This window comes from Eulemur rufifrons, chromosome 3, assembly GCF_041146395.1.
Source record: "Eulemur rufifrons isolate Redbay chromosome 3, OSU_ERuf_1, whole genome shotgun sequence".
Taxonomy (NCBI): domain Eukaryota; kingdom Metazoa; phylum Chordata; class Mammalia; order Primates; family Lemuridae; genus Eulemur; species Eulemur rufifrons.
In genome coordinates, this window is record NC_090985.1 from 49,394,258 (window position 1) to 49,418,211 (window position 23,954).

At 34.5% G+C, this 23,954-nt stretch overlaps 1 protein-coding gene across 3 annotated transcripts in view; it reads left to right on the forward strand.

Moving 5' to 3' along the window:
* The window catches only part of CSMD3 (CUB and Sushi multiple domains 3), a 1,111,380-nt gene that overhangs the window by 546,297 nt on the left and 541,129 nt on the right, over nucleotides 1-23,954 (forward strand). For all 3 annotated transcript variants that reach the window (XM_069466068.1, XM_069466069.1, XM_069466070.1), the window contains one exon: nucleotides 3,622-3,743. In XM_069466068.1, the coding sequence (XP_069322169.1) occupies nucleotides 3,622-3,743 (122 nt within the window). The remainder of the gene's footprint in view (nucleotides 1-3,621; nucleotides 3,744-23,954) is intronic.

The window sequence follows — 23,954 nt, forward strand, 5'->3', positions numbered from 1 at the left end:
AATAGCACAAGTATGAAGATATAGACAACAAACTCTTCATTCATATATTATCTTTTACAGCTAGAAAGATAAAAACAAACCTTTACTAATGGAAAAACAAACAACTGCAAAATCTCAGTGGCTTACAACAATAAGTAATTTTTCTAGTCAATTGCATTGTATGTTGGTTGCCATGTGTGAACTGCTGCAACTTTGCTGAAATAGTAGGTCTTTTCTATATGTCCTCTCATTCCCTAACCTAGGATTAATGAAACTTCCTAATCAGAACGCTGTAAAAAATTTGCAGTACTTCTATCAGCTACTGTTGGGACTATTAAATCTACGAAATACATTTATATGCACTTATATAGAATAGTCCTCATATGGAAGTGAAAATTTTCAGAAGAACAGATATAAAATTAGCTCAATTTCTTAAAATACACAAACACAAAAAAACAAGAAACATGTAAAAACACATACACATAAAAAGAAAATGTCTGCAGGTGTACAACCTAATTTGTTAAGTGATTACTGTCAGGTTTGGATGGAAGCAGACAAGAAACCAAAATATTACAAAATATTACAGATTTTTACATGTCATTTTATGAATGTTTCTTTATTTTTATAGAAAAATAAAACTATTTTCTAAACAATTTCACAGTCCAAAACGTATTTATAAGGATTCCTCATCAGCATGAAGAAGGCACTTATTTTACAGTCCAGTTAAGAGCTGTGCCAACTCTTATAAAGAAGTTGGATATTGGTTTCTTTAGCAAACATGCCTACATCATGAAAGCCACTACACTAGCAGTTAACAGAGATGATGAACAAGGCCTTATTCTCAAAAGACTGTAAGTGTGTATATATTCCAGAAAATAAAGCATGCCAGAGAATTACTAAGTAGTAAGTATTAATACTGCTCAGAAAAGCAGTATGCCCTATCTGAAAGCTGTATCTGCTAACTTCAAACCAATCATGTTGTGATTACTATAAAATTCTCATCGCTATAAAGTTCTTAGCACATTTATAACTGCATTCTCTATCAGTTCACTAGCAAGCACTTAAACACTTTCATAGATGTACTGTTTAAATAACGAGCTATGAACAGTACAATCCACTACAGAACCCTGAGTGGAGGAATTAGGAACCCTTCTTACAGAAAAAAGTGGCACATCAGCTTGGCTTTGTTTAAATAAATAGAATTTTTTGCAGGTAAATGTAAGAAGAAACAATGTTCTAGTTTTGGGGAACAGCATGAAAAATGTGGGAAATTATAAGAATGTGATACATTGAAGGAAGAGCAAGAAGTCTGTTCTGGCACAAGGAAAACGTATGACTGTGTAAAATGGTGGGACATTGTAAAGGAAAAGAAATTGAAGTCCTCATGGGAATAATTTTATATTCTATATTAGGTAGTTTGTAATTTATTTTATAGAAAGTAGATATCAAATTTTCATGCAGTTAGGTGAAGTAATCAACTGTATATTTTGAATGACAGATGTAATAGCATTAAGGAAGATGGAAAAGAGAGAGAAAATGGAGTCTAGAAAAGAAGTTAAATAGACATTGCCAGTATTGGAAAAATAATGAAGAAGCACTAGGCACTGGAACGAGAAGAAAAAAAGGCAAAGAGAGATGTTTCAGAGTGATATGTAGATTTTGAGGAATGTTTACATATGGCAGGGAGGTGGATGGACCAGTTAAGAAATGTTTAATTGAAAGCTTTCTAAAAACATCTCATGGAATGTCCAGCACACAGAAAATTAATCTAGAAATCAAGAGAAATGCCAAAGTAGGTGATGTACATTTGAGAGCTATCAACACAGAAATGACCATTCAATTAATAGAAGTGAATTAGTCTATTTGGAGAGACAATTGAACAAATAGAAAAGAGGCTGTGAAATCAATTTAGAATGATACCATTTAAGAGGCAGATGGAAAAATAGAACCATAACAAAGAATATGGTAGAGCAGAGCTATTTAAAACATACAGGCAAACAGTTAAGAGAATTTAGTACTATGTAAAGGAAGGCAGAAAATTCCAAACAAAGCTTACAAATACCTTACTGCTGAGATATCAAGTGTGTGGAAAAAAATGAAGAAATACTATAAGATTTAACAATTAGGAGGTCATTGCTGGCATTGAGAAAGCAATTTCAACACTGAAATGAGAGTAAAAGTCAGACTGAAATACTTTCAAGAGTGAATGAGCGAGAAGAAAATGGAGTAGTGAGTTTAGAAGCTTTGTAGGAAGTTAGGTAGTAAATGGGAAAAAATCATTGAATGGTAAGTAATGGTGAAGGAAAAAATTAAATTACTATTTTTATCCATATGCAAAATAATAAGGTTTTATTGTTCAAATATAGAAATGTACACACAAAATAAAAATTACTGTAACTATTTAAATCACCACAAAATATAACCTTCAAGTTTAAGGAATGCTATCTGGAATAGATTTATGCTAAAATATGACTAAAGGGTAGAAACTAATAAAGAAATATATATTTAACATATTAGAAAGACACACTTTTAGTGACAAAAAGACAAGACTTGTAGTCAGAAACCTGAGCTCAAATCCTGACTGTGCTATATACTAGCAGAATGATCTTGGCCAAGTCAGGCAAACTTTTGGGACCTCCATAAACTGATATTCAAAGTAGTGATGATAATAACTGTGTAAAGACTTAAGTGCAAAGCTGGGCACCTGTAGTCCCATCTACTCAGGAAGCTGAGGAAGGAGGATTACTTGAGCCCAGGAGTTCAAAGCTGCAGGGAGCTATGAGTGTGCCTCTGCACTTCAGTCTGGGTAACAGAGCAAAACCCCATCTCTAAAAAAATTAAAAAAAAAAAAAAAAAGACTTAAGTGCATATGGAAATATACGTATAACTGTACATTATTTAAAAATGCAATAGATTATTATTGATGGATTAGAGTAGAATAACATGGGCAGGATTTTAATGGAATGGGGCAAAGAAATGCAAATCAAACTTAATAACACCAAGTAACTGTGTGCTGGTCAAGAAAGAAGTTAAGAAACAGAAGCAGTATGGTCAACTAGTTCTTTTATTAAGTAGAAAAAAGAAGGGTTAAAAACCAAGAAAATATTACAAGTTTTAACTTTTGTGGGAATTCATTAAAATTATTTAAATGTAGCTCTTTTTATAGTCTTAGTGGTCTAATTCACAGTAAAAAGAACAGAAAGAGTAGTTTTAATATTGATATTTCTCAATTGTGCTATTATGAGTCCTAGGGTACTTAATAAATTGAAATCAAAACACTTTTTAGATTGCTTAATTAATCCAAGGCTTTGCTTCACTCTCTTTGCAGATTTGTGTTAACAAAATATTGGGTAAATGTACCTGTCTATAATTAAAGTAACCTATTTTTAGTCGCAGGACAATTTATCATGTCTCACACTTCTGTACATAACTAGTTTTTGGGTAACGTTGAAAACATTGAGCTTGTGAATCTCAGGGTGCAAAAAAAATGCTAATTTTGGTAAGTGACATCAGAATGCCATAATATACATTGTAATGTGGTTATGTTTGTGTAATTTTGAATTTAAAATCTATTTGCAAGATTTTTTGCTATAATTTTAAATGTGGCATATGCCCATTTTTAAAATGCAATTTCTCTTTTAGTGAAGACGTGTGGCTCTAATCTTCAAGGACCAAGTGGTACCTTTACGTCTCCCAACTTTCCATTCCAGTATGACAGCAATGCACAATGTGTCTGGGTCATCACAGCAGTGAATACAAATAAGGTAAGGGAAAAGCATGTGTGGTCAAAAATCATAATCATAATGACAAAGGCAAAGAGATCATAAGGAAAACATAATATAGAAAAATCCATAACTCAAGTATGATTTTGGCAATATTTCTTATTTATCCCTTTACAAAACAAATTTATATAAAACATTTGGAATAAATAAAAATAATACAACTCTGCTCTCTATCACTAATATATAAATGAAAACACGTTAAAATTATAAATGTTTTCTGAGATATACATTTTTGAAAGTTGTAAATCTATTTTTTTTATAAAAAAAAGAACTATGAATAATGGCTTGATTTCTTTTTTGCCTGACACATCATTCAGGTGCATTATTTTTTTATACATATTTGACTTTCATTCCAATGTTTTTCTATTGCTATAGATCACACAGCTATTTATTAACAATAGTTGGTTTAATGTGCTCTGCGCTAATAGATAACTCATTATTGAAATTTCAAAAGGTTAGATTGTCTTTCTATTTAATTCTAAGATAAATAATACATCTGTATGTACATGTGCCACTGTACTTCAAGCAAAATTATAACACAAGGAGTGTAAGGGAAGCTGAAAAATTAGCTAGTTTTCCTCTCCTGCTTTCTTTGTAAGCTGTGCTTTTATACCAATGGAGAAGACGTAAATAGGAAAAATCGAAATTTCTCTCAGATCCTTAGATCATAAGATGTCTTCTCTGGGTTAGATCAAAGAAAGCTAGGTGGTAGAGCCAATAAAATTGGGTCAGGTTGTGAATCAAATACTGATTTATAATTTACTGATAACTTTAAGTTATTTAACCTCTCTTAGGTTTAGTTTCTTTATCTATGAGATGTGAATAATAAGGGAAAGTATTTCACAGTGTTGTGAGAAATAAGATAATGCACAAAGCCTGATTAGTACTTGCAGTTAGTAAGTACTTGAAATACATTAATTCATTGTTATTAAATAAAGTATATACTACCTCCTAGGAATGTCTGTGATCACTATCAAGTTCTTGAAATCTTATCCTCAGAGCAGCAGAGTTGGTTTAAAAATCAGTGGTCAATTACATTTGCCTTATAGGAGAGCCCTGATTTATAAATCATAAGAACTAGATCAGAAACCTGCTCTGCTCAAAGTATCTGTATAAACATGGGAAAATCACCAAATCAAACCCCTCAGCTGCATAAAGGAAATGTTTTATCCAGCCAACTTGTGTCATCAGTTCAATTCAATGCAACACATATTGTTTTACTTCTCTGTGCAAATTATTGGTTATTAAGAAAATAAAAATTCATGAAGTTCTTGGAAAATAAACTAACATTTGTTGAACATTCAGCAGCATGCTATATACTATTTTTAGCACTTTTTTCCACAGAACTTTTTATGAATTATTTAATCCTCATAAGGCTACTATTAGAAAGAGGGATATTTTATCATCTGCATTTAAGTGAAACTCTAAAATAACTTGTCTAAGATCACATAGCTAGCAAAGGTTAAAGTTGTATACTTTATAAGATATGTGTATGTAGGAAGATATATCCCACACTAAGATATGTGTCTTTTACTAAGGTAGGAATGAAGCAAACCTATTATAAGGTGTGGGACAAACACATTGTATTAATCTTGCATTGAGACATAAATATTTTTGTATCATGACAGTTTCCTGTAATTGTTATTAAAATGTGATATTATCTCATGTTCTATAAGATATCTGCTTTGCAAGTTTAAATCATTCTTATTACTGAATTATCTGAAGTTTTACCATGGTTGTCACATAGCTACTTGTTTATCTTACCTAATCTGCTAAATTTTTATCTCTTCTTTTTCTCCCCAAAACTGCAATTTATTATTTTAGGAGTACATAATTACTTTCACTTCATAGCTATTTTTATCAAATAGCTAAATGTAGACATTACATTTTGATCTGTGGGTTTATCTCTATTTTAAACTGTCCTATAAAAATTGCTTTACAAGGATTTTTAATAATGAGCCACAGTAAGAATTATATTTTACATTGTGGCCCAGTTCAAGTACACACACACACACACACACACACACACTTCCACAAATACAGAGTTTTACACATATTTTCTTACTACGTAAATGCACTTCTGTATTCTCAATTCTAATCTGTTGTAATCTATTTATTTTAAAAATACTGATCATGCTCTACTAAATCAATTTCATGAGGCACTAACAGGTTATAGCACATAATTTGAAAAACACTGTTGGAAGTATTTGTTTTCATAGACTACTACCTTAGAACCATTTTCATAAGGCAATTGCTAGCATAAACCATAAACACAGAGCTTTGCTAGTTAGTATAAATCCCAATTAACGAAGGTGATTAATCTCTCAATATCTATAATTTTCTTCAATAATTACTGCTTATGTTTTTCTTTAAATTTGAAAACTTTAAAAGCAATTTTGGTGTTCTAAATGTCCCAAATGAATACAGGGTTGATGGAAAAAGCCTAAGATTTGAAACTGGATGAAATTAATTGAACAGGTTTCAATCTTGGCTGACACTCCTAGCTATGCAATTTTAGATGTGATCACTGAGCCCTGTGAGCCACGATTTGTGTTGTTCATACACTGGAGGTCAGAATACCACATCATGTACTGATTAGATAATAACATGAAATTCTTATACAAAGTAGGATCACTTTAAATTACACCCATTATTATGGCTGAATGTTACTATCTTATCAAGAAAGATGCTTCTCTTCACTTATGTGTTGGACTTACCTTATGTATAAATGCAAAAGAATTATCATTACATATTATTTCTTCTATATTTGATTATGTAGTTGAATAATTTATAGGTGACCAGGTCTATTCTAAAATATTAAACATTAAATTACAGTCATAGTTACTGATTAGTTTGCAAACATTGCAATTAAAATCACTAAAAATAAAATGTAATGACTGAGCATTACAGTCTTAAAGTAATACACATTTTCGATGTTGCTTTATGACCCTTTCACAAGCTTCTGTAAGGGAATGTTTCCCTTAATTATAGAATTTGAATGATGAATATAATTGAGGGTTTCTTCATAGTAGCAAGTTAAAATATGAGAACTTGTACTTTAATCTGATCATTGAACTAATAGTTTTTCTTACTTTGAGATACACATTCAACATTAGCTCCATGTGTAAAACAAAGGCTTGAAGATCTACCTTTATCTGTTTGGTCTTATTAATCACTTTACCTCTTATTGTTTTTCTCAGTTTCAAAAGAAAAGCTATATTATCTTGCCAACTGGAATATTAATATGTTATGCTTGAGTGTAAATAAACCCTAGAGAATTAGAGTAGGAAATTCCAGATTCATGGCTCAGAGAACAAAGCAAAAAAAGATTTTCACTGAGAAATATTCGAAGGGGGCAGTATACTTAATTTTATCCAAGTAACAAACTCATAGAAATTCCTATGTCTGTACCTATATATCTATGTATCTACATATCTATGTCTCTATATATCTATTCTTCTTTCTATCTTTCTATATACCTGTCAGTCATCTGTCATCAATTTATAATCCATCCATGTACCTATATTTTATCCCTCTATCTGTATCTGTTTATCATAGCATAGAATTCATGATATATAGAAAGATATAAGCTAATTTGAATTAAAATATAAAGTCTGAATTTTTTTGACAGAAAGAATTTCTGATTAGTGTAACTAATTTTACAGTGTTTCCATTTATATATGTGGTGGACATATTCTATAAATAGAACTAATGATGCAAAATTTTAAGGAAACTATATTTAAAGTATTTGTAAAATGAGAATATCACAGAAATTGAATCCTTTGCAGCTATTTGCATTTAGAATTTTTTCAAAAATAGGTGTTAATTTAAAATTGTAAGAGAGAGTACAGTTTTCAAAATCTCTTGATTTATGTGAACAAAAGTTTTAAGGATATTGGTCTAGATCAGCATTGGCCCATAGAATTATAATGTGAGCCACATATTTAATTTTAAATTTTCTGGTAGCCACATTTTTAAAAAGATAAAATTAATTTTAATTTTATATTTGACTTCAAATGTTATAATTTCAACATTTAATTGACATGAAAGGAATGCCATAATATATCATCGTTTTTTTATTCTTAATCTTTGAAATCTAGATTGTATTTAACAGTTTCAGCACATCTCAGTTCAGACTGCCCTTATTTTTAGTGATCAATAGCTACATGTTGCTGGCGGCTATCATATTGAACAATTCCATCACCACAGAGACTTTTATTAGATTGCTCTGCTATGGAGAATGAGAGGTGATGGTGGTAGCTATTGAGGAGAATAAATGCCCCATTGCAAGGTAATTGCCCCAGGTAAAGTTTTTGCAAAGACTTCAAGGAAAAGGAAAAGGGAATGTTCCCCTTGGCAAAAGTGATTCTGAAAGACTTGGTGTTTTAAGATTCTCAGCTTTACCACAGAGCATCCAAATGTTTCTATTTCAAATTTCAGTGTCACTGTTCTTCTAAATTAGTGCCCTCTTGTCCACATGGAAAAACTTTGTAAGTCTATAAATTCAGCTTACATTATAATTATGTAACTTGCATAATTAAATTTTGGATATAATTTTTTGTCCATACCTTTCTAGTGCTATGAGATCACTGTAAAAGGTCTCTTGGCTTTTGACCATGACTTGAGCTATAATTTTGTTTCTTTCTGACTCCCGTGCAGTCACCAATAGCCATCTCCCTCCATTGTCCTTGTAGTCTTGAGTGTGTTAGCCATCAAGTACAGCAACCCCTTGCCCTCTGCCTGTAAATCTTGCCTTCAATATGTGTTCTATCCCAATCACAACAAATACATCATTGTAGATGTCATTTTCTACTGACCAGGAACTCTGCTCTGTGAAGGCCAAAACATAAGCAACCACTCTCCCACCCCAAACATATCTTTGAGGGTCTATTTCTTGTGCTCACTCTTGATGCATAGGACTAAATTAATCAAGTTCTGCTCAGAAAAATATAATGTACATTAGCTACTTAAAATAATGGAATTTAATTTGGGGAATTATACAGGTATTATAATGCATAAAGAGCAAAAATTAATGCAGAAGCAATAACTGTATAGACAGATACCATCCTTAGAACTGGAGGAAGAAAAGAAAACATCTTATATTACCAGAATCTAAGAATTTTCAGGAAGGACTTTGTAGAACTAGTGCTCCCCAGACTCCATGGTTGATAGACCTCTGAGGAAAGGATGTGAGCCAGCAGGTTTAGGCAGACCTTAAAGTCAGCTGAAAAAAGAATCTGAGAAATGTAATTTGCAGTGTCCCAATCTAAATCTTAAAGGACAGAATATGGAAGGATTGGCTTAGAGCTAAGAAACAGCACAAAAATAATTAGCACAATATTGCTGTCAAGTAATATGGGAGAAGCAGCAGGTGGCATTTAGGAGGAAAAAAGTTTCTCTTTGTCATAATTACATATGAAGTAATTATTAGATTGGATATCAAGTTGGGTATAAAGTCCAGAGATTTAAAAAAAGATAGGAATGGAGATATATAAATTTGAAAATTGTCAGCTATAGATGTTATTTGAAGCAATGAGACTGAAAGAGATGTCCACATAAGTCTTAGGAGGAAAGCCAGAGTTAGAATATATAGTGGATGAACAACTGGTAAAGGCTGATGGATGAATAGAGTGCCTAATTGAAGATATATTTGTATACTTTTGTGTGTATTTTTTCTTATGAAGACTGCCCATTTCCAACCCAGGATCTAAATACACATGGTAGTATTAGAGTAAATGCCTCAAGTATATATGGATTATTTTAAAAAATGTAAATGTGTAACATTAGTATTAAAAATTACAAAATGTATTTACAGCATTAATGTATTCATAACAAAAATTATTATTTAGGTTTTTTCTTAATGATTTCATAATAAACGAACAATTCTATCTCATGTGAGGCTCCCATTAATTTTTTTTTTACTTCATAATATAAAAGATACTCCTCATATTCAAGGTTGGGAAGCAGTGATTAAAATAAAACACAGTGATTAGCATTACTCAACCATATTAGTCTTTAAAAATGAAAAGAACAATCAAATGAGAAAGGCATGGTAGGCCCTCTCTTATATTTTGTCCAGTCCTTCTTACCATATCATTGAATCCACCTTATTTCAATTAAGCATATATCTTGACTTTTGCAGGAAAACTAAAAAATCCTAAACTGATATTCTAGAACTCAGTTTAAAGTCGTCTTTAATGCTTATCTCTTAACATTTCCTATAGTGATAATTAAGCTTGGGACTTAATCTTGAGTTGTCTACCTTTAATTTTGGTCCTGGGAATTGGAAACCTGTCTTGTTTCCTGTCCACGTGTCTGTCCATTCTATTATCTTTAGTTTGCTAGGCTGGGATCTTCCCTGTCATTGTTAGTCCTTTTTTCATGTACTGGAGTCCTACTGTTGATCCATAGCCTCCTGCTTGGAGGTCTGCAAACCAACATAATAGCTTTTCTGGACAAATTAGCTGATTGACTGCTCCTGGCCCCCTCATCCTTCTGTTGACCCCTAAACCAATCTTCCACATGACCCTCCTCTTGCTTTATTGCTACATACTTGTTGCCATTTCTTAAAGAGGTGTCCTCCCAAATTTTACAACTGGTTTTATCATCTGAGACATTCTTTCTGCTGGGGAATGCTTGTTTATTTATTCATTTAAACAAATACTTATTGAGTAGCTACTAATACCAGGTATAGTTTTTGAAATTTAAGATTCAAAGGTGAATAAAACATGACACAGTTCTTTTTCTCGTGTGGTTTACATTGTGGTCAGGGGTCACAAATAATTAAAGAAGCATAAATAATATTTTAGGTGATATAACTACTGTGGAGAGTAATTTATCAGAGCAAGGGACATAAGAAGTATGAGGTGTGGGTGACTGTTTTACTCAGAAGATACTACAGGAAGGGATGAAAGAAAAAAAAAGTAGAATTTAACCTGTAGTAGACTTGGACTCGTGTTGGGTTTTTGCTTACACAACATCCATCTGTTCTCAATACTTTATAAAAGCTGAGAAACTAAACTTCTTCCTTTCTAGGTGGTCTTGGAGGGGACTTTAATCAAAGTTGCCTTGCCCTAACTTCTCCACTTTTTTCTGCCAATAGGATAACATCCAGTGGTTTGCTGGAGCTAACTTTTACCAGCTCTTGAGAGCTTGTTGTTAAATTATTAGGACTATAAGAACCTGGTTGGTAAACATATCCAATATTAAAATTTAAATTATCTAAATATAAAATTTAATAAGCTATATTAAAAGCAAAGGTAATAATTACTCAAAACTCATGTTTCAAAAGTATTTTAGTACACTTTTAGCCATGTTCTTGAAGTTACTTGCATCTATTTTGTTAACATGATAAAGCTACTATGTAATGATATACTACTGTGAATATTTTTCCCAATTCTGTATTTAGTTTCCTTGGCAGCTTGAAATTGGACATGGTGGGAAAATTTACGCTATAGAAATTGGCAAACTCTAGAAATCCAAACTTTTTGTCATTGCATAGATGTAGAAAGTTATGGAGAAAATATTAATACTGAAGATTAAATTTCAAACTCTTTTGTTCTGTAGTGATTGCATTGTGAACAGCACAAAAACATTGAGGAAATATTATTCCAATATTTGAAAACTATTATCTAATCAGTAATTAAGTCATGTCATTCACATTATTTACAGACAAATTATATTCCAACATATGTATTCATTTTTGCAATTGTGTTTTACTTGTTAACATAAATAATCAACCAACACTTATGTGAGAACTATACTCATTCATTAATTATAACCATAAGTTAGCTATAGATTCAAATGTTTAGCAAACATCAATAAAAGTATTCTATGAGAAGAAAGCATGTGGAATTTAAAATCAAGAATATTGTATATTAGTCATTATGTGTAAATTGTGTTATATATCCCTTTATGTCAGAAAATTTAATAAGCATTTTTAAAGATCCAGTGATAAGTGTGATGTGACTCAAGCTAAATCAGTCCATTTCTTTCTAAACCTTGAAAAGAAAAATTGCACACATTGAAAAATATTTCAGTTGATTTATCAGAAAGAATGTCCTTTAGAATAATAGTAAATAACAATAGTTAATGTGCATTAAATGCTTACTGTGTACTAAGGATGGTTCTAAACCATTGGCATATGAAGGTTCTGGATTGATGCCTTGGTGATAGATATCCTTAGCACGGTGGTTTTCTCAATTGCTAGTTGTTTGTAGGCTGTAGCAGTGGTAAGCTATGTTTGTGGGCAGATTCCCTGTCTTTTGTTGATTAGGGAAGATGGAGGTCTTTAAAATTCTTTTTCTTTTCTCAGCCTGTGGTCTTCTTAACTGTATGAATTGTATTGGGATGCCTAGTTTAATCTCTGAGACAGTAGGTGGCACCTGTGGGTAAGAATCAGCCACACTCTGTATGATTGAGTCAGTAAGTGCTGTAATGGGCTGTACAAGTTCTTCTCCCTGCCAGTAGGTGCTTGCCAGAAAGAATCAGCTGCAATTTTTTTTTTTTTTTTTTTAATTTGTGACCAGCTTTAGCCCCTCAGGAAAAGCACTGGAATGCTCCAGGTGAAGGGTGGGGCCCTGGCTGGAGCTTCCAGGTGAATCCTATTCTCCACCACATCAGAGGTGGGTGGAGGAGTTAGTCTGGGCAGGGCTAGGTCTGATGAGCCTGCCTTTAGGCACCACAAAGGCCAGTAAGGGTGCTGTCTTTGCAGGGATAGAGAGTCCACTCCCAGGCTGCTGGGGAAAGCAAATAGGGAGAGGCTGAAGAGGCCCCACCAAGCCAGAAAGTCTGCTTATGGGGGCAGGGCCATCTGAGATTCACAATCTGGCTGTTAAGAGCAGGTTTTGCTCTTTTCCCCACCCCTCGTCCCTGTTGTCCCCTTCCAGGCAGGAGCTGAAACTAGCTGAGCTCATCATAGTACTGTGGGCTGGGAGCTTCCATGTCCAAGAAAGATCTCACCCCAGGCTGAGAGTGTGGCTATCCTGTGCTGAGAGGGTTGCTCCATGAATGCGCTCTGGCTGGGACCCACACTGCACTCTCCTCTCAGTTCTACCCACATGGGCTCCCTTGCTTCCTGAGATTAGTTCACAAATCTTCCCTCTGTGCCCCCAAACAACATGATCCAGTCCTGAGGATATGGCATCTGGCCTGTGGGCCTGTCCCTAGGTTCCCAAAGTTCAATCCCTGACCATGCCAGGGAGAAGCGTGCTGGTCCCAAGTTGCCCATTGTGTGCTCTAGTAGGTTTGATATCCCACTGCTTCTGGGTTTACCCTGCTCTGCTGGAATAGCCAAGTGAGCAGCACCTGGGAGGGACAGTGGGCAGAGAGCTTACAATGCAAGCACTCCTTGATCCACTGCTGGCCTTTAAGAGAAAAGGTGTGAGCCCCACTCTCTTTGTAAGCCTTGGTGTGATAGGCCCTCCAACATAGGGGAAACAGCCACTTCCGAGAGTCTTGATTCAATCATACTTTTCAGCAGCAGCTGGCAGGGAAGGGTGGGAGAGGAAAAGAGTCTGAATGGAGGACATCTAGCACTTTAGCCATCTCTATCCATATCTCCAGAAGGCAGCCCTCCTGGAATGTCCAAGCTCTAGGGTCATGCATATCCCCTGGGATCACCAGCCCCTGTAGCTCCCACAGTCTGGGCCAGAATTGAGAAATGTTTGTATGGGAATAAGCAAGGCAAAAACTGAGGGGTTGAAGCTCCCTGGGAAGGACAAAGGTACACAGTGGATGGAGAAGCAATATGGCACCTGCTGTCTCAACGTGGGTCTACGGTGATAGGAAGCAACCCCCAAGGGGGTTGGCAGGCTGGTGCTTTGTCTTCAAGAAGCTCCCAGTTCACTGATGGCACCATTTATTGGGCTGGTGAGGGTAGGAAGGCTCTCTAGCAGTTCAGGAGCCTGCTGACTTCCAGAGATGTGAAGGAAGGAGAGGGAAAAAAAAAAAAAAAACTCACCTACCCTTTTTGTCAAGCTCCAAGCCTCTCAGGGGTTGATTTCTGCAGATATCTTGCTCCTCCTTGTTCTTCTCTGCAGTTTCTTCCCATGGAATCTCTGATTAGGTTCTGGCACATCCCTCAGAATTATATCTGATCTATGTTTTTTTTTTTTTTTTCTCTTCTGAAAATTTTCTTTCTTTCTGAGATGATCTGGCTGCTAATGTCTCTGGTCAGCCATGCTGAAATCTCTCCTTAAATAACTTCTTTATAAGGAATTATGCATACACAGAGCTTGGATCTAAGAGTCAATACAGGTCATCTCACTTCTCTGAATCTCAGTTTTCTCATCTTTAAAGCAGGATTAATCATCCCTGCCTTACTTGTTATAGGAGTGTTGGAGGATTGTACAGCTTAATAAATCAAATAGGACTTTGTATATTAGTTTATCTTATAAATGTAAGAAATGATGTATGCTTATCATTTATGCCATCCCTTATTCCAAAGATGATTTTAGGTGAATGACATCATCAAACGGACCATTATATGTTGAGTTATGCTGAATGATTAAGGATGTTTAAGCATAGGAATAGTACCTAGCTCATAGGGGGTGCCTAGTTTACATGTGTTGTATAAATAAAAGAATTAATAGAAATGAATAAGCTATACATGAGGAATATATGGGGGAATTATTAGGCACTTTGATCCAGTGTAGTCTAAAATAATTGCATAATAGATAGCAGATATTTTGTTGGCATTTATACTGGTTTATAAATAAGTATTAACAATATTTATATTCAATAATATTTTCACTTGCATATTATTTTCTTTAGAGCTGCCATAAGGCATAGTTATTGGGTTTTTCATGTAGTTCTGGTAAAATTTCATTATAGCATTTTATATTATCCTGACACATAGATTTGAATAAAATCTGTTTGTTAAAGTGACATGATAGATGAGAGTTTCTCTCCCCTTAACTTTTCATGGATACTTGTCCCACACTTAAATTCAGATAAGGACAATCTTTTATAATAGGGGATAAAATTCCTTTCCAGACACGTCATTTTATTCTTTTGTTTATTTTAAAAACAAGTAGTGAAGGTCCACTATATAGTGAGATTGAATAATTAAATTGTGCAATATTACGTTCATTCATTTTGTACACTTCAGCCCATGTTTTTTTTTTTTTCTTTAGACTCATAAAATACCCATTCACTTCTTATCCTCATAAACTCTTCACACATCAGAATATACCCTTGACCTCCACCTGTAAAACTGAGCATTTATTGTCACTGTTCCATCATTGGAGCCAGACTTTTTCCACTTCATTTAATCTGCCCACTTTCAAGCACTAGTTTCTTGTGCCAAATATTTGGAGATTTGGTACCTGTGCCAAGCTTTAGTGCCAGGTCTGAGACCTCAGCCAGGAGTAGAGTGTTACTTTTCTTTAGACTGCAGTTGTCTTTGTTCAGGTTCCCAAAAATGCAGACCTAAGGCAAGGAATTGCATACAGGTGATTTATCAAGAAAATGCACCCAGAAGAAACTATTAAGAGTGGGGGAAGCAGGACAGAAAAGAAGTTAAGCAAGGATACTATTTCAGGCAAAATCTAATCCAAAATCCATGCAGTGTAAATTATACCTGAGAGCTGGTCCTAATTCAAGTCAAGGCAGCTGAGCTCTCATACTTTTGCATCCCATGATTATGGGCTGAGGGTTACCCAGGTCTTTCAAGGCCCATGTGTGGGCTAAGTGCCTCTTCTAGCCCAAAAGCAGTCTTCAGAAGACTTATAGCTATAGGTGTTTAGAGGCAAAGTACAGTATATGGGAAATAGTGAACAGATAACAGAAAGGGCAGGAGGAATCCAGGGGAATCTGGTTGGAGCACTGTCAGTCTCCACTACAACAGAGTAGGTACTAAAGAGAGCAAACCTGAGGCAGCAATTCAGAGATAAATTTAAATCAATGCCAGGTTGGCAGTCCTATCCAGTCATGATTCAGAAAGAGCCTGAGAGTAAAGTGTAGATTTTGATATAAAACAATATGATGGAGACTAGGGGACCAACTAGAAGATTCCTTATGCCAAGGAAAGTAGTTGCAGTCACTATTTATATAAAACTCCAGGTTGACAGTAGGGGTACTATTAAAGGCGCTGACCTTTTATTTCTTGTTCTCCTGACTGAATTATACCTCTATAGATAGCCCTTCCTTGACAATCCCAGACCCTTCCAATGACACTGTTTTCTTCTCCAAATGCTTTATTTAGTTGAAATATTTTATTTAAAATGAATTACTCTTGTAGCCATAATGAATAGGTATCAAAAAATAAATATCAAAAAAGAAAAGTTGAAAGGAAATATTTCTTTTTTTTTTTTTCCCAAAATTGTGGTACTTTATTTAAAATGATGATGCATTCCTTCCTTTTCTAGCAAGGAAACCGTAGGCTTGAGATCAGGCCTTGGTGCCACATTTAAAATGTGAACTTGGAGGGCATCACTTACCATCATTGAGACTCATTTTAGCCACCTGTCAAATGGGAAAACCTTATTTTATCTCTGTGTTTCTCTTGAATCAAGGCACGCAGATCAATATCTCCACTGAGACACAGCCCAGCTAATGCCCACTAAGTACAGACTGTAGATTTACAGCAGATGGTGATCAAGTCTTGAAAATGTTCATGCCACAGTTAAAAAAATGGTATGACCCTGAAACGGGCACTTTTGGCTAACAGCAATCATCTCCTAGGTCTGTGGTAAAATTAGGAGAACAAAAGGAAGCTGGAAGCTGTACTACAGTACCTGTAGAAGACACGAGTTCCTATCTAAAGCTGCCAAAACAGCTGCATGGGAAGTGTTCAGTTCTCAGTCATACAGATGTTTATCACCGGACAGGTCCAGGATCCAAATATTCCATCAGAATTAACACTTAGTATCCAAATGTTTCAGTATCGTACAGAACTGGCATGAACACATGTCTTTTCTCTCTTAGTGATAACTTTTTTTTTTCTTTTATTTCAGCTTATTATGGGGGGTACAAATATATTTCAACATGTTAAAAGGATTACCTTTGGATAGAGATCTATAAGTATTTTTCTCCTTTAATTTTATGCTAACAAAAAGGTCTGCAGATAAAGTTTGGAGGTGATGGACATAATAACTAACCTAATTTGATTATTAGACAATGCATACATGTATAAAAATGACACACTGTAATCCATAAACATGTGCAATTATGTGTCAATTATAAACAAAATTTTAAAAGTTTTTTTAAAAAAAGGTCTGCCAAATTATAATAGTACATATGCTAATTCTATAATAAAATATACTTAAAAAAACAGTAAGTTAATAAAAAGAAAAAAGAAGACATAGGTATAAAGTTATTGATATTATTGACTGCTTCCCGCTGCTTGAAAATTTTTCCTCCCCCAGCCTCTTTATTCTCTGTTTTTCTGAATTTTCTGCTACCTACTCATTCTTTTGCCAGTGCTCATTTTCCTCTGCCACCTCCTTAAAAATTGATGTTCGTCAATGTTAAGAATTCAAACTTTTTTCATTCGACATTCTTCTTATCTTCCTTCACACATTTGACTATAAGTCCATTGAATTTATTATAATTCATTAATATGCTTCAAAGTTGCTTAAATCTCTCTTACAGTAATAGGTTTCCATTATTCTCCTTGAGATTATCAGCCAACTTTCCAGTTAGTGAATCTTCATCTCATTTCAGTGCCTACTTCAAGCTTGTTGACTCTCCAAAAATCCAGTGTGATGTTTTATTCTAAAATGGAATAATGTCTCCTTTTTGGTAAAATATTGAAATTGATCTGCATAGCTTTATAGACAGGGCTATGGACAACCTGAACTTATATTTCTACACTCACACCTCAACAATCTACTTTGCGCAATGAACTTCCAGAGCCCTGTAGTTGGAAAATATGCTGCTCCCTCTATAGGGAATATACTTCCCCACTTTGTGCCTCTCTAAACATGGGAATCTGTTTATTCCTGGCATCTCTAGGACTCAATTAATCTTTCACCTTTTCATGGAAGCCTGTCCTGTCCACCCTTCTACATTGGTTTAGGAAAGGCTACTCTGCATACTGGCTCACTGTTGTCATATTATATTGTAATTACCTGTTTGCTCATCTATTTTCCTTAGTTTAACAATCAAGGACAGAAACCGATTCTTGAGTCATTGTGTACTTAACATCTAATGAAATAGCTGTCATGTGGGAATATTTCAAATGAATATTTATTGAAATAGTGGAGTAATTATTCTTGGGGAAATATTTGTTGTTTCATTTCCCTGTTTGTTAGCTTTCTCTAGGAAAAACTCTGGTTCTTACAAAAGAAGTAGGTGGAGTATGCAAAAGGCAAAGTATTTTTTCCACTACTCCTCCCACTCTAATGATTGGGTGTTTCTACCACTTTAACTTCAATGTTGTGATTGTTTTGAAATGATATGCATAATCAGAGCTGTGTTGATGATAATTTGGCATTAATAGTAAGGAATTCACATAAATTATGACAATCAAAACTTTATACAGCCAAATGTAGTCTTTTTGGGGTTGACATGGGAGAGGAAAAAGAGAAACTGGACAAAGAAATCCTTAATTAATACTACCAGGATACACGATTTTCCATTAGGATTAAGTCTGGCTGTCAGTGACAGAAAATCCAAAACAACAGAGAATTAAACAAGATATGTATTTGGTCCAAGACTGATAGTGTCTGTGCTTCAATACCTCAGGGATGTAGGCTAACTCACTACTCCACCATCCCCAGGGTGTGGCTGTTGCCTCAGGTTTAAGTATTGTATCTCATACATTCTAGGGAAGTGATAAAGAAGGAAAGCAAAGGACAAATGCAAGCTATTTCTTAAGAAATATCCTTTGTATTTGCTTCCAGACTCTTTCACTTATATCTTTTTTTTAACCATAATTTAACAACATGTTCATATCAACTACAAGAGAAAATGGAAAGTACAGTTTTTATTAAGGACAACTTTGTACCAGCTAGAAATTATACTACCATGGAAGAAGGGGTAAATGGGTATATGGGAAAGATATGACAATCTCTGTTATACATATTTAGAGCAAAATTGATAAGTGAACAAGGAATATTCCTATTTAAGTACTATCTAGTAAGAGAAAAGATTATGGAAGATAATAACCACAATATTATAACTAATATTAATATTAACAAAATTAAATTGGGTATGAATTGAGGATATGTGGTAGGCATTATGCTAAGCTCTTTTTATGTATCATCTCACTTAATCTTCTCACTAATTGTAGGAAGTAGTTACTATTATTTTATTCATTTTATACGTGCAGAAACAAGTTGGAGAACTTAAGTGACTTGCCTAAATTTACAGAGTGAGCCAGTGGCCATACTAAAGAAAATAAGAATTATGAAGGTTGTATGGTTTTAAGAAGGGGATGGTTCTATTGCTGCTATAGCAAATTACCATAACTTACTGGCTTAAAGCAACATACATTTATTATCTTGTGGTTCTGTAGGTCAATAATCTAGCATAAGCCACACCACAATAAAATTAGGGTATCAGCAAGCTGTGTTCTTTTCTGGAGGCTCTAGAAAAAAATGTTTGCTGCTGATTCATGTTGTTGGCAGAAATCAGTTCCTTGTAGTTATAGGACAATGGCTCCAGTTTTTTGGTGGCTCTCAGCTGAGAACCATTCTTAGTCTCCTTCTTCCATCTTCAAATCCAGCAAAGGTGTGTCTGGTCATTCTAATCTTGCATTTTTCTTGCTCACTCTCTGCTTTCTACTTTCAATGACTTGTATGATTATATTGGGCCTACCTGGGAAATCCAGGATAAATTTGTCTTCTCAAAGTCCTAAAATTTAATCATATCTGCAAGACCGTTTTAACATGTAAGATAACATTTTCACAGATTCCCTGGGTAGAGCATGGATGTCTTTAGGAGATTATTATTCTACTTATTGTTATTCTCATTACCATATGGTAATGAGAAAGGACCAAGAAATTGGAGAGCAAAAGACTTTTAAGGAGTGGTGTCTTCATATGGAAAGCTCTCTCCAGCAAAGAAGACAAAAAACTCATATCCAAGACATAGAAAAGTGATAAAGGCAAACTTTCAAATCTTAACCTATGCACATTCTTGTCTCTTTTCCTTCCCAGAAAGATCTTATCAGTATACAGAATTAAATGTCATTTCATTATTTAAAAATCCCATACCATAGCTTTCATTCTCTGTCTCTATCATTTAAGGATTATACATCTGCTTAAGAAGATGGGAAAATTTATAGGAAGCATTAATGCCCAGAGTAGCTCCTCAACATTTTTTAACCAGTTGGGTTGGCCAGCAGATACTCTCAGATCATTTAATAAATGAAAGATTCTAAGAAGGTTAAACTAATTTGCATTAATACAAATAAAGGGAATAGAAACACTGATGTACATCTGCAGTTGTTAGTGTAGGAGAGTGTAGTGGAGATCTTGCTAAAGTATATTACTTAGACCTAGAGTATTTTATTTAAGTAGTACATTCCTTCCCTACTCCCTGAACTTTTTACCTAACCATCATTTCATCTGTAATAGTAGAAAACACAATCAAAAAAGGAGAATATATTTCTGTTCTTTATAAATTACCCAGTTTCAGATATTGTTATAGCACAAAACGGACTAAAACACTAAAAAAACAAATTATAAAAACTTTAAACTTATAGATATAAAAAGCTATAATTTTAAAACCATACTAAGAGTTGTTTAAAAATGGTTATAAGCAAAATCATTCATAAGTCATGAATAAACTATATGTAAAAGAGATATCAAAACATCTTTAAACTAAAGCACGTATTTGTTACATGTATTAATTAAAAGGCCAGTCCTGTTTATCATCATTAATATCAAGTAAGAGTCATAAAATGAGAGGAATTCTTCCATAGAAATAAGAAAGGAAGAGATCGTTATGAGGGAGAGTAGGGAAAAGTGTCTGGCATACAATAAAATTTAACAATATTTGCTGTGAAATAATGTGTATAAATCTCTATCTGTATAAATGCAAATATTGTATGCAAGTCTATGTTATAGAAATTACTTAAAAACAATAATAATTATAAAAATTGCATTTCCTTACTTCAGTGAAACAATTTCTTACATAGTTATTTGTAATTTACTGTGTGCAAGACACTGTTCTGACTTTAAACATACTTAGGCTGAGTTTACTCATAACTTATGAATGATTTTGCTTATAACCATTTTTAAACAACTCATAGTATGGTTTTCAAATTATATCTTTCTATATCGATAAGTTTGAACTTTTTAAAACTTATTTTTCTAGTGTTTTAGTCCATTTTGAGCTATTACAGAATATCTGAGACTCTGGGTAATTTAAAAGAATAGAAATTTATTTTTCATAGTTCTGGAGGGTGGGAAGTCCAAGATCAAGACACAAGTAATTTCAGTTGTCTGGTGAGGGCTGCTCTTCTGTTTCCAAGTTGGGAGTAACTGGGAAGAACACTATGACCTAATCGCTTCTTAAAGGCCCCACGTCTTAATGCTATCACACTGGCAACACTTGAATTTTGGAGGGGGACACATTCAAACTATTTAGTATGGTCTTTAGTATGGTAATCATTTTTCTAATTAATGTTTTTTTAAATGAAAGCACAGAAAATTAAAAAAAAACAGAGCATAAAGTCTCTTTTTTGGATAGAATTGATATTTATTCTAAGTACTTATATTTATTGTATTCTTAAAATAACATTTTAGTAACCTGTTTTTATTACACATATTTTGGTTAATTAATAATTTGTTACATATTGCAATTTTACTAAAGTTAGACACAAATTCATTTTAACATCTTGAAAAATGAAGCAACATAACGTTTTTTTTTAAAACATGAGACTTTAATACTTCCAATTATAGCCATTGACTTTCAGCATTTTACTTGCTTTTGAAGATGAGGTACCACTCATTGAATAGTTGGCAATAAATAGTAAATATTTATCCTACATCCTTTTTGTATTTTCTATTCTTGATCCTAAGATTTCTTTATATTCTAATACACAAATATAAAAAGTACCTAGTTGTGTATGCGTAGACATATCACATAATTGTATAAAGAATCATAGATCATTACCAAAAACTTATCTGGGCTTCTGGTTTCTCAATAGTAAAATAAAGATAATAAGACATTCCTCACAGAGCTCTTGAAAGGATTATATGAGAAAATATATGCAATGCACTTAGAACAGGGCCTGGAATATAAATGTTCAAAATGTTAGCTATAATAAAATTACTTACTATTACTACTGCTACTGCAACTACTACCACGGACACCACCACCACTACAACCACCACCACCACCACTACTATATTCCCAGAGGGTGGTGAGTTATGCCTCCATCAGTGTTTGAGCTTAGCTGCCTACTGTGCAGATAACACATGCTCTCACACATTTCAGAACTTGAAATATTCTTGTACCAACTCCCTTCTGATATTAGTCATCCGAAGCCATTATTCTAATAAGTAGAATAGGATGCTACCAAGAGGGCCTCAAGAAGAAACTGTGAGAGAGAGCTGTGAACTTTTGTTTCCTGTCACTGAGATATTTTGCTACAGAAAGGAAGGTTATGTTAAAGGCAACCTTAGAGTTAGTGGAGGCAAAACTCAATGTTCTGGAACATCATTTCCTGCCCAGCTGCCTAGCACATTAACAACAGCTGCAGCTAGGTAGTGAAGAGAGAGCAGGAGTGTGATATTGTACCTGTGTTTCCAGAACTTGCCCTTCTTAATATCCTAGCTCTTTGGGGTCCTTTAATCTCTAACCAATGTGGAAGAGAATCATTTAGATGATTAGATTATCCTCATTAGTCAGAGTCACATGGTATCAAAGCTCATAAATCTGTCCAATTCCTTTGCTCAGCATTACATATCTTCCTTGAATTTTAGCCCCTCCTGACCTAGCAGTGCAACCACTCACATCGATGATCCCAGGGGAAAGGATGAAAGGGAGCAACATATGCAGAAATAGGATGTGGTAGCTCTACCTTTTTTCTATTAGTACCTCTTCTATACCCTCCTTATAAACTCTCAGTCTGTAATGATCTCTAGTGTCCAAGAGCAAGCACAGAAGACTCCATATATCTTATAGTGGTTAGATGAATACCAATAATATAAATCCTAGACCTAGGAAATCCTACATTTTTACTGTATAGAATCTGAGAAAAAAGACAACTTTCCTGCTTTCAGGGAACTTCTAGCTAGTACTTTAAACAGACAATAAAAGGGGGAACACAGAAACAAATGGTCACAATTTGAAAGAAGCACCGTGAGTAGAATAAAGAGGGAGATGGCTTAGAATTGTCAGTGAAGACCTTTCTGATCAGATTATATTTAAGCCAATATTGAAAAATGATAAGGGACTAGCAATACAAAGAGGAAAGTATGTGGGACAGAAGAAAAAGTGCTCATAAAGGCTCATGATGACCCTGATGTCTTCTAGAAACTAAGAAAATGGCAAGGGTTCATTGATATAGTGCTGCAGTTCCCAAACCCTGGGCCTCAGCCAGTACCAGTCTGTGGCCTGTTAGGAACTTAGCTGCACGGCAGGTGGTGAGTGGTGGGTGAATGAGAAGCTTCTTCTGTATTTACAGCAGCTCTCCATCACTCGCATCACCACCTGAGCTCCACCTCCTATCAGATTAGTGGTGGCATTAGATTCTCACAGGAGTGTGTACCCTACTGTAAACTGTGCAGGCAAGGGATTTAGGATGTGCTCTCCATACAAGAATCTAATGTCTGATGACTTGAGATGGAGCTGAGGTGGTGATGCTAGCACTGGGGAGCAGCTACAAATACAGATTATCATTAGGAGAAAGGTTTGACTGCACAGAAACCATAATAAATCAATTGCCTTCAGTCTCATATCAAAACCCTATCAGTGAGTGGCAAGTAACAATTAAACTGTATCTGGTTGGGCAGGCTTTATAGTGGCAAGTGAGCATCTTACTTCAATTGTAAAGCTGCATCTGATGGCAGGCTTTATAGTGGCACTGTGTGATCCATAGAAAAATGCTGGATAGCTGAAAAATGTCACCTGAACTAAACAATGTTTTGCAGGATGTGATTGAAATAATCAACCACATTAAAGTGCATGCACTTAACTCACGTCTGTTCATGCAGCTCTGTGAGAAGATGGACACAGAGCACACACATCTTCACTAATACACAGAAGTGAGATGGCTTTCTAAAGGTAGATAACTGG